Here is a 12,607-nt window from a genome sequence, read left to right as displayed (position 1 = left end):
TCCTGCTGACCTACTGTGTTATTTTTAAAGTATGCTTAGCGGCTTTTACTTGCGCACAAAACTTTTTGAAATATATTAACATTTAGAAGGTTTACTAAAAATAGAGGTGCTTTTGTATGTTTATACCTCAAAATATCCGAGTAGATGTATTGCTAGAAAAGGCTGCTCTATCTGAGTTTGGTTTTGCTCAAGTCTTCTTTGAAATGACTGGGCGTTCTCTCAAAGACAAAAGAAAAACTGAGTAAATATTTTAGCCGAAAATCAAGCCTTAAAAAATTACTAAGGAAAACTTGCGGCACTAAGTTTCGGCTACAAAACTTGCTGAAAACTTGTTGTTCTAGTACTGCGGATTTGCAAGGGTGCATTGCTTTATGTTGTTTCTTCTTCTTTCTGCAGTTACCCTCAAGAATTCCAGGATAAAGGTAAGTCTCGTGCATTTTTTTTTTTTTTCCTCCCTTTCCCTTTTTGCCTTCCCCGTGGAGTGTTTTCTCCCCCTGACAGGCTCTCGGGTGGGTAAGCCGGGGGCAGGCGGTGGGTGCTGGGCTGTGCCCGGCTCGCCTGCCGAGGCCGAGGGGGCTGGCTCCCCCTGCTGAGGACAGCAGGAAAGAGCTTGCCGGCTGCACGGTTCTCCCTGCAGCTGGGTCCGGTTTCCCTTAGTAAATACATCTCAGACCGCTTACCGACGGAAAGGTTAGTTTAGAAATGAGGGCTCAGAATTTAATGTAAGTGGAGCTTGTTATGTCTGGCTTAATTAGCAATAGCCTAGCATTGCGAAAGACATGTGATGCAGGTTTTTCTTTTGTTGTTTTTCAGAGGAAGTGTATGCAAAGCAGCCTGCTTAGGAGATTAAAATTTTCATAGGGAAAACTTATTTCAGCCTTTTTCTCATAACATTGCAAGTCTTCAATTCCATAGTGATGTTTCTTTAACCTTTTAATAAGATCATCTAGTGGCAATGTGGTGTTGGCTTTCGATCCACGCTGGATGGATGTTTTCATAGTGCAGTGGCAGCTCAGACCTTTAGTTGGAAAGGAGACAATTTAGTGTGCAAGTAATGAAAACTGAAGTGTGGGTTATCTATTGTCTTCTAGTGGAGTTAAAATAAAGCTGCAGAGTTCAGTTTAGAGAAGACCGAGGAGTGTTCTGTTCTGTAACTAAACCTGGAAGGGCTCTTATTTCCATGATGCTAATTCTTGAGGTCATGACCTATAGCCTGTGGATGCTGGTATGAGGGTCACAGTGTGAGGTCAAAAAAGCCTACGCAAAGCTTCACTTTTTGCAGTGGTTGAAGAACTGTCTGTTTCTGGACAAGGAGGTTCAAATGTGTAGGCTTCCTGATAAAGTGCAAATATATAAATCGTATTAGGCTAGGTAAGTAATGTTATAACAAGGCACAACAAGTTCATACATTTCTTATCCTTGTTTAAATCAAGTTATGTAGCCATAACAGTTCAACTGAAAGAGAAAATACAACTTGAAACTTCCCAAAGATTGCTAAGGTTCTGTAAACTCCAACTGTGTGATTATTTTAAAACAATTTCTAAATAATTTGCTTTTTTTTTTTATATTGCACCTCCGCACCCTTGGTGAAGCTAAAATGTAGTTTCCCTCCTCTCCTCACTGTCCAGCAGAACTAAGGGTGGAAAAGTCAACTGTTATTTTATTAAGAGAATGACTAACATGAAATTAGGTGGGATGGTTGTTTCATTGCAAATGCATCTGACTTTCTGGAGAGACTGTTTTTGAAGATTTAATAACTTTCTGAGGCTATGACACTCTAATAAACATGAGAGTTATCTACGAAGAGCAGAGTTTGCATTAGCCAGCTTGCCTTTTTTTTTTTTTTGAAGGTCAAGAAAATTCTAGTCTATTTACTTTCTTCATTGGCAATTTGATTCAGAATTTCTGTTCCGATTCAACAAATTATTAATAAGATGAGATTTCATTATCTCCAGTAAAATGGATGATTTAATTGATAGAGTCTGTAATTGTTACCATATAATTTGCTCTGATTTCTGTGAAAATGGTATTGTCGTCATCTTTTGATTAGAGTGCATTTGCTTCTTGAGAAGGCTATATTGCTTCTTAAAAAAAAATTCTCATGATGTGTCTCTTTGGTTCAGATGGTAGAACTATGTACAGATGGTGAAGCTTGTGAATGCTGACACTTTAGTTTTCTTCCAGTATTTGTCAATAAAACAAGAGGGCTCTGAAGTTATACCATTGTTTTCTGCAACCAAGGATAAATTTCTCCAAATTCATGTTCATTTACATGCATGAAAATGAAAAGAGAAATGGGAGCCTGCACTTATTTGCAAAATACTTGGGGGAATGTGGTTCAGTGGTATGGGTTGTTGGTACAATTTCCAGAGTTCAAAAAGTGTGTGCTAAGCTTTATTTAGTTGTGCCATTCTTACTTTAGGCCTGTACAAATTAGGCGTGACTTGTGTAGGTGTAGAACAAATGACCCACATGGAGGTAAAGCAGTCGGATTCTTGGCCACCTACTACTGTAACAAAGCAGCAGCAGCAGCTGAGTGAGGTCAACTTGTGTGCCCATTCATACCTCTGTGCACACCTGGACAGTTGAAAGATGGAAAATTTGAGAAAAGAATAAAAACTGAGGTGGCAGTGATCGTCAGATGTTTTCCTGTTTCCCCCTCCTCCAGAAAAAGAAGAAATATCCCAAAATAGAAGGTGAAAAAGGAGAGTATCTTTTAGGAAAAAAGGAGGGGTGGAAGCAGAAATGTGGAAACTGCACTGAAACAAACTAAGAGTAGTAAAAACTACTGTGTGTGGTTAATATTTGCTCTTCTTTGTTTTGCAGTAGCAGTTACTCCATTTTTAAAAATGCAAATAAAATAATCTTTGTTGCAGCTGAAAGGAAAGGTGAAGAATGATTCATACTATGTGCCATATTACCATGGTATAGAAATTATCATACTACGTTAATTATTGTACTATACCAGCTGTTTTCAAGAATCTCGTGAGTTGTGACCTGTCATCCTTTCAGACACATCCAGAATAATCTTTCGGAGGCCACAAGGAGTGGACTAACACTTTGAAAATTCATATATTTCCTGTATAACAAAATGAAACTTGACTATGGTTTCTCAAACAGCTGCACTTTCAGCTTGTGAGTTGCTCAGCAAGTATGCTTTGCGGGCATCAGCTTGTCACTCCACTCTCTTTCATCGTTGTATGTTCTTGATGTTCCACTGGCTTTGCATATAGTGACTAGTCAGTTTGACCAGGGTATCTACGTGAGTCTTTTTGTATGGGCTTTGGCCAGTAGCATACAGAATCTTACTTTCCATAAAGATAAGGCAAGGAGGTTTACAAGAAGAATTAAAAAAAATTGAAGAGCATGTGCACAAGTAGAACCAGGCTCCTTGAAACCAAAATCATCCACGTGTATATCTCTTAACTTTCAGAAAGTGCGTACATACATCTTTGCAACCAGACTGATGAACTTGAGGACTTTCTTGCATCCTCTTAAAAATAAGCCTTCTTATGTTGTCTGTCAGGTCAGTGAATATGCTGGCAAAAGCATCTTTTGTGTCTACACACTAAAAATATGAAGATTTTTAGGTACCTGTCATAATTCAAGACAAAAAATTAATTGTGCAGGAAAATACTTAATTCTCATGTGTGATGTGTTATCTGATTTTTAAACTGACTTTTACAGTTAAGTATAATGTTGATTTACAGACAAAGACAGTGCATGTTGTTCTTATGACCAAAAATGTACAATTACATTAATATCCAAACCACTAATCTTTCCACAAATTTTACTTTTATTTATTAAGTTATTGAACAGTTATTATTTTTATTTTATTCTTAAATTAGGAACTCAGTAGAAATGTGCTTTTCTCTTAGACACTGCTGCCTTTTTTTTTTTTCATTTGAAATATTTGACTCTCTATCTAAGCAGTTTAAGCAAAACCAAAAAGCCATACTCACACTCAAGGTGACCTGTTCTAGATCTTAGAATTGAGAAGGAACTTGAAAACTAAGTTAATTTTCATACAAATTGGATTCATTTTTTATAAGACTAGTATTCCACTAAGGATATAAAAGTCTGGACTTTGTCAAAGATTCTGAGTTAATTCAGTTTTTGGCATTTCTCTGTTTTGAGATTAATTGAATCAATACCATGGCTGCCAAAATGTTTAGTTAAAAGAACCTTGTTTTCAATTTATGCTAAAAATAGTGCTAAAGTTGGCAGAAGCGCTATAAGCCCTAGAAACTGTATTTGTGTTTGAAGCTCACTTGCCATCTGTTCCTTGCATTTATTTTAGTAAAATATATATTTTTAATCGCTTTTCACAAAAGATTTTGGCTCAGTGTTGAAAGTGAGACACCAAAAGTACTAGCCAAATCGAGTCATAATATGGGAATTTGCAGAACGAGTTCCCCATAAAGCACTCAGCGCACCTTATATCTGATCTGCAGCACACGACTTTTGGCACTATTTATGCAGAAAAGTATGATTTGACATTTGCTGAACTACCACTTTTGAGTCTGATAATAAAATGATGAAGGTCCACTTTAATTTTCATTTCACTGTAGTATAATAGAAGATAAATCTGTGTCTAGAGCATTGGTGTTCTTCTCTATGTAATTATTGGGAGCACCTGTAGGAAACCTTTAAATGACTCAGGTGCCTATTTGGCTCTTGGCAGAGCAGTGAGTGTCTGGAGCCTGAGACATCTGCTTCCTGGAAACAGTCAAGCTGATAGAGTAGCACTATATACAAAGACACTGCATTTTCTGGTGGGTTTTTTTCTGGTTTTGTGTGGTGGTGATACTTCCTTTTTTGTCTCTCTGCACTCTGTTTTTCAGGGAATGGCAGCAGGTAGGAGTCTTTTTGGACTTGAGAAGGGAGTCAATAGCTTGTGGTCATCAGAGGGTGCAAGTTCTGTATTTTAACACACTTAAGCTTTCAGTTAGGGGCATAAATACATCATTAGTATTAACCATAAATGGGAAAATATGGCTTAGTTGATATGCAGTTCTTTGAGGATCATCATGACGTATTTCTGGAGGCACCATCAGATGCATTAGACATATGTCAAATATCACTCTGTTCTAGAATTTTGGAGGGTTTCATTGTGGGTAAGTTACTGTGTTGTCCCTTTCGGCTACATGCAGCTGGTATCTGTGAAATGTCCGTGCCAAGTGCAATTTCAGGCAGCACAAGGTACAGCCACCAGTGCAGCACAAAATGGTCTTATCCTGATGTGCATCATCAGAACGAGAGGCAGCTCACCAAGTAAAAGTTGTGTTGTTTTTCTTGCTTGAAGCGTATTTGCTTATAAACCTAATGCTGTTTCAGTGTTGTTTTAACAAATAGCTGCTAAAGAATTCCTACTTGACTTTATAAAACAAGCCAGTAAAAACCATCATGTTAATATGAGCCTCTAGAAGACTCTTCAGGAATGAGTGTGTTGGAGCAGATTGCATGGCAAAGCATACATCGAGAAAGCGCTTGTCACAAGAATCCAGCCTTGCAAGATGACTGGTGGATTGGGTCAGTAGCATCTTAAATCAGCTGCATCTATCAAGAGGCTCAAGTATACCTGTGCCAGCTTGAAAGCAACTTTTTCTAGTTATTTTTGTGAAAAACTGTGTAGTGAGGATCTTGCATTTATGTGCTCAGTGGCTTCATCCAGTTCTTTGGTGGGTTCTAGCAGAGCAGAGACTGGACAGGAGGAAGTGATTTCAACTTGCTGTGACTTGGGACCTCCTAAAATGGCAAGAAGCAGGGTGTTTTGATGTGTATGTCTCTTTATTTTTGTGAGTTGTTTTATTTTGCTTATTCTTGAGCAATTTTAATGCATCACTCTGCCTAGATGTTTTTAGAAATAAAATGAAAGTGTTTAGCGATCTGGGAACCCTGAGCTAGCAAGTCTCTTCTGAAGGCATTGGCTGAAATACCTTGCTTATTCTTTTTTAGATTTAGTGGCTGAAGCAGTATCTCTAATGCTTAGGATTTCATTACTATAATCACACTATTGCAGAAGAAATTGAATTTCTGGGGGGGAAAAGAAATCTGGATTTATTTTTTTTTAAACTGGATTCTTATGAAGTAATATGGTCCTGTTCATTATATTCAGCTTGTACCAACTAAATATTTTGGAAATCTTCAGAACAGGGGGCAGGGACTGAAGTGCAGCCCTTCTTACAATGAGGAGAATTTGTCTTTTATGCTCCAGTCCTAATGTGGTATGCTTACCCTTTGGTATGCAGTATTTCCTAAATCAATAAATAAGCTGTAATGGAAAAGGTAGCATTTAATAAGGAAAGATTTTGTTTTTTTTTTTAATTTACAGAGAACATAAAATATTATTCTGCTATCAAACCTGTAAGACATTAGTTTAAATTGCAGAAACTGGAGAATAGGGTCAGTTCATACACATATTTTTGTTATTGTTCTAACTGTTAACTATCTACTGTTAATTAAACTTTTTTTTCATCTTCTAGATAAATCATACGGTATTCTGGGGAAACAAGCAGCTATATTAATGAGCATCAACTCCTTAATTATCCTTGTGACTACATAACAGGGACACATTCATGTCACTTCTTTGTGCAATAACTTTTGCAAAGAAGTATTTTTAAACTGATCATTAATTTTATGACCACAGAAATGAGATGCAAAATTTATGCTGTTGTCATTGGCACAGGTTCAAGGCACTACTGACATTATGTGTGATTGTAATGGAATGGCTGCCAACTAATGAGTCTATAGACATTTCGTTTGAGCATGCTTTGCTTTTAGATGTCTGATTAGGCAGTAATGCTTTCAATTATGCCTGCAAATTGTATTGGATACATTTACCTGATGCCCATTGTTGCTTTGTAGTTCGGTTTTCTATTACATAAATGCAAGTTGAATGCTTTTCTTTAATTTATTGATGCTTTTCGGGTGTATTTTTAGGTACTTGGCACCTGAAGAGAGGAGTAGTGGCTTGTGCTGCTCAACACTGACTCCTCTGACTGTTCAAGGGGTAACACATGTAGCTTCAAATGCAATTCTGTCTGGTCTTCCTCAGTAGGTGGAGTATAAACTGCAGTGCAACACCTTGATGGAGGAGCATGTGAAGTGGAGAAAGGGCAGAGATTACTCTGAGTGGGAATGCCTCCTGCAGAATCAACAGGAAGCCTCTCTATGAACTGTCAGGAGCAATATCCTCATGTATTAATAGCATATGCTCCTAAGATGTCTTTTAACCCTGCCGGAATTAGGAGGCAAAAACCCAAGGTCGATACTAGCCTGTAGTCATTCTTTTATGTGAGCACGTAAAAATGTTGTGAAACGTTGCCTATTAAAGCTCCAGAGCACATTGAGTCAGCTCTCCTATCAAAATGCCTGCGGTTCTTCTGTACAAATTAGATGATTTAAGGATTGCATTTTGCTGTATAATATAAATTTACACATACATTTATTTAATCTAAAATAAAAAATGGAAGATTTTTAGTTTACTCTAGCCCTGCAGGGCTACAGGTTGCTTGTAGCTGTATTCAGTGTCTGTGACCTATTCTTCACATTTTTTCCATAAAAAAGTGTGGGTACCTAAACACACTATTGTATGACACAATGAGATTGGTATATTTGTTCTGATTGTCTTTCTCAGTGAGTTTTTTCCCATGGAAGTGTTTGAGCCTTTATTTAGGGTTTAACGTTTAGAGAATGCTTTGAAGACTATAAGCTCTCTAAAAGCACAGAGCTTGTAACTTCTTTCTTCGTAATACTGCAACAATTCTTTTTGTTTTGTTTTAGGAGTATTTTGAACTTTGATATTGTCATACTTAGGACAGATACTTGTTTTATTCTAAGTCTACATTTGGTGTACCCATGTTTTTTGTTGTTTCAAATACAGTATATATCTAGGGTATGTACATGGTGTGCCCTAAATATGTATGTGTGTATTAAAAAGCCTTTTGTTTCTAGATCATCTGGCTTTTATATGAATGCAAAGCATAAAGGTTTACTGAATTCAAAATCCTTAGCATAATTAGAAAATGGTAATATTGTGACTTAATCGCAGAGCAGGGTAACAGTGCAGAAAACTTAGATAAGGAGTCACAACTTCTCTGAAAGAGGTTATGTATAGTTGAGTGCAGCAAAAATCTCTGGAGATGTTCTTCCTACCTGTGTACTTGCCTATTTTCATCCATAAGTGCTACACATTTAGATGTACTTAGGTTTACTCTTACTATTCAGCCCATGAATTTTGAGTGCTGGAATGTGATGTTTGTGGAAATGTTTTCCTCTAGAAATACAGCCTAATATTTTAAATTTATGCTGGCACCTTCATAAAGGTTAAATGATAGTATGTTTATGCATAGCTGATAAGATGATGTTTTAGACTGACAATCAGGGCATTGGAGGTGGGGGTTTATATATACATATATTCCATGCATCTAGTACTAGTAAAAGTTTAGGACAGGAAAAGAGTGGAGCAACTTTTGATACTGTATAGGTTGTGAATATTCTGTGTAATCTTTTTATATGGAGTCTATTGTTTAATAAAGAGAGAGTTTTATATATGTGTGTGTGTGTATAGAGACAGACAGCTGCTCTCTGTCATGTAAGTGTGAAAGATGATCATGCAGGTTGTAAATATGGCATAATATTTTCTGTTCATGTGCAATCTGCTCTCTGGTTTTCTGTGTGGAGGAAGAGGTGAATCCTGGTGAAGGATAATTTACTTTTGATTGGTTTGACAGGTGTGATGAAATGCAAATATTTTGATCAGATTAACACGATGGCTGGAGTGCTACTGGAAGATGGCTGTGTGAAAAAATAGATTGAAGTCCAGTTCAGATTCAAAGCAGTGGTTATATGGCATAGGAGCTTGAAAGGAAGCTCTCCCAAGAAAAGTGTACTAAATTAATGAAGAGAAAACCAACTTGCTATTCTACAATCTTGGGATGTAAAAGAACTCCAGCAAAGCAAAAATCAGGCTTTGTTGCCGTATCTGCATAGGAAACTTGCAGTTCTTTGTGAGTAGCTACAATGCTTTTTGGGCACGGACTCTGAATTTTCCATGATTTTCAGTTATTAAATGGAAAGCAAAGAGGTAAAACTCAGCCATGCATAGACAGTCCTACTGGTGAATGTTATTCATATGGCTGTGAAGATGAATATTTTCACTATGCATGGGGTGTGTTTTGGATTCTGAGAAATTAGTTATCCAATACAGTGCTCCAAAAGGGAACACATAAATAGAGAAGCATGTCTGGAGGTCTCTGGAAAGTTTTCTGCATATGAATATACCAAAAGGCAATGCTTGAGAAATTTAGCTTTATATGGTTTTTAAGAAAATTGAGGGTCATTTGATCTGCTGGAGCATAAGCTTTATGATTTGGGTTTGGTGACAGTATTCCATTTAGTTATTGGAGTTTTTCTCCTTCACCAAGACTTGATTTTTAATTATTTTTTTAAAAGAAACAGTCTAGTTCTGTTTTGTTTTTTTAACTTTTTTTCTGTATTTGCTGTTTTTTCCACCTCTTCTTCACCTACATTGTATTAAAAAAACCCCCCACCAAACTCTGAAAATATACTGAATTTTGGGAGGCAGAACTTAAATTTTGTCTAATTAAATGAAAGCCTTAAACAATACTGATTTTGCTTTACCTTTTCCAGACCTTCATACTTGATGCACTCTGGTCAGTGTAGTGTATAGGTTAGCTAATAAGGTAGATTTTGTATGTATTATAGTAGAGCTCTCGGTTCTGTAAGAAACTCACGGACAGAATGCTGCATTAAGCCACAGGTTCAGACCGGCTGCTGTCAGAAGAAAAGATTCCCTTTTTAGTTTCGTGGGAGGAATAAAACACATAAAACATTTGCAAAGTAGTGCCTAATTATGGCGAAGAAAAGCAAAAGTGGGCAGAGGGTGACAAACTGCTGCCAAAAGTAGTTTGGCAGTTCCCTGGGGGGGAAGTTGCTGCGGCTCCTTCCTGCACTCGGACAGGCAGAACTTTGGAGCTTGGCGCTGCCCGTTTCTCCTCCTGCCAGTGTTTTCCCTTGCCCACCTCTTTGCTGTGGTGTGTGTTTCTTTCCCACCCCGGTGTGAGAAGCTGTCAGCTGTGCAGCGCTGGGAGCGGGTTCAGTGCATGACAGCGTGTAGCGAAACCGATCCAGCAACACGTACGCGGCCGGTTGGAAGGTAACCCTAGAACGGCAGCGCTTACAGCTGCGCTTGAACGTGCGAGGTGCATCCATGAGAAATGTGGGTGGTTTTTTTTTTTTTGGTGTGGGGTAGGAATTGGTATCCTCCTGACTAATGAAAATATTTGTCTTTGGATTCTGTCTGTGTTTGTATGATAGGGTATTTTAACTACCAATGTATTTTTAACTTCTACAGAAGTGGAAGATGAGGAAGAGTCTGAGGGCTCTTTTCCTTCGCCTCCTGATAGTGCCTCAATAGCATCTGACCGATATGATAAAGAGGATGAAGGACCTTCTGATGGTATGTAATGCTGTTTACCTTAGAATGTACTGGATTTGCCAGTTTGCTACAAACTCATGTCATCAGATCCTCGTGATGCGAATGTTAGTGTTGGAAATCAGATAAACAGATAAACATCACAGCTGGACAGTTTTCTTACCTTTACAAGAACCTTTAAAGGAACTGAAGAGCTCTCTCTAGTGGTCCTAGAGCATAGTGAAGCTGTCTCAAATTTACATTTTTTTTTTAAACTAATGTTTTCCATAACAAAACATCTTCTGGAGATGCATATGTTTTTAAAGATAGATCAGTGGCTAAAAAAGTGTGAATATTTGTAGTAACAAATTGTTTGTTAATTCAACATTATCAGATTCTTGCTTAATTTTATTGTGCTGCTTAATGGCGTACTGTATTATTTATCTAATAAATAATGAAACAGTTTGTGATTGATATTTTTCTGTAAACTCCATGTAGAATAGGTTCATAAAATATTAAATTAATTATTCCTACAATGTTTCCTTCCATTAAGACAGTCAAATGTAGAATGTTTTCATTATATAAATTCTAAATTTGAGTTTGCATTAAAAAAAAAAAAATCTAGGCTCCATAGCTGTCTTCCATGCTGGTTTATTTTGTATTCATTAAATTTAATGCTAAATGCAACTGTTCTGAAGACATGAACAATGGGATATTTCAACAGTTAACAAGCGTGCTTTAGCATAGTGTCCATATTTTTGATATTCATTATTGTATACATAATATAAATACCTTCTATGGATAATATATGGCAATAAATTAAGTATATGTACAAATAAATTAACGACGTATATTAATTTGTGGCACTAGAAGTTAGATAGACTTACTAGTGAATGATGTTTTCTGACATGATATGATGATCAAACTGTGCAGCTCCATCTCAAAATACAATTGCTGAATGAAAATATGCTTCCTGCAACATAGCACTCCACATTTTATGTTATCCAGATTATTCCCTTTGGAAACATAAATTGCTTTTATGAGGTATAAAATTATGTCTATTGCAGAACAGGGATAAGTCAAGTACATGCATAAGTGATAAACCTTCTAACCACTGATTCAGAATAACGCAATTTTTTTTATATCCAGAACTCTGTAAAATGTGTAACAATAATAATCACACTTTTCTCTCTCTTTTTGTTTTTTTTTTTTTTTTATTGAGCTTGTTGCGTTTTGGCAATGTGACCTTCTATTAAAAAAATAAAAACAAGCCTTTTTGCTTACTGGTTGAAATGTAATTATCAGTCAAACTGAATATAGCTTTTAGAAAACCGAAGCTAATTTTCCAAACTACAGATGAATGCAACTTTCTGTCTATTTGTTTTTGCTTACAGACATAGTCTTAATATTATTTCTGATTGTAACTTAATAACATGGTACTGATTGTGTAAAGGGTATGTGACAAAATTATATAACTATTTAATAACAGATATGATTACAGGTTTGTTTCAAAACAGTCAATCAAGGAAAAAGTGATAATATTCATAAACCTAAATAATGAATGGCTGAAGAATGCTGATGCAAGAGTATATGAAATATCATATGAGTTTGTACAGATGGGTGATTAATTTTTAGCCTATTTTGGAAGTTATAATTATGAGAGTAGGTGTAATAGCTGCCCAACAATATCTTGGCTAATTTGTTCTAGTTGAGGTAAAAACATAATGGGTGCGATTCTGTTACTTTTAAGATTATTTAACCTCATTGGTCTATCTATGTTTTGTGCTACATCCGCTTTAATTATCTAGTGGGAGCACAGCACGAGGACAAGTTCAGAAAAGTTAGTAGATTTTGATCTGTAAATACTTTCATTTACTGGAGGAGTGTTTCTGTTTTCCTCTTTGAATGTCCAGTGTGTCATTCTAAGACCATTTTGATTTTAACATACATAGTCTGTCATTCAAGGCTAGCCACCTACACTCTGTATGCAAATGAACGTTGGGGGAATCTTATAAGAGGTGGATTTATCCTCAGAGGTGCCATTTATTTCTCTTCTCATAGGCATGAATGGGTTTGTTGAAACTTAATACTGTGTTTTTGTTTTTTAGCAGTCTGTTAATGTTCAATATTTAAATCCCACTCAAGAAGCTGGGTCTGTAAGGCAGATGT

General features: G+C 36.6%; 1 protein-coding gene across 1 annotated transcript in view; it reads left to right on the top strand.

The window, feature by feature from the left end:
- Positions 1 to 12,607, top strand: part of SKAP2 (src kinase associated phosphoprotein 2) — a gene marked incomplete at its 3' end in the record, with an annotated part of 107,207 nt that overhangs the window by 6,580 nt on the left and 88,020 nt on the right. Inside the window, exons 3-4 of the mRNA XM_010292123.1 lie at positions 397 to 422; positions 10,379 to 10,483. Coding sequence (XP_010290425.1) covers positions 397 to 422; positions 10,379 to 10,483 — 131 coding nt within the window. The remainder of the gene's footprint in view (positions 1 to 396; positions 423 to 10,378; positions 10,484 to 12,607) is intronic.

The sequence above is a fragment of the Phaethon lepturus genome, unplaced genomic scaffold (assembly GCF_000687285.1).
Source record: "Phaethon lepturus isolate BGI_N335 unplaced genomic scaffold, ASM68728v1 scaffold4518, whole genome shotgun sequence".
Classification (NCBI taxonomy): domain Eukaryota; kingdom Metazoa; phylum Chordata; class Aves; order Phaethontiformes; family Phaethontidae; genus Phaethon; species Phaethon lepturus.
This window is presented reverse-complemented; position numbering and strand designations above follow the sequence as displayed.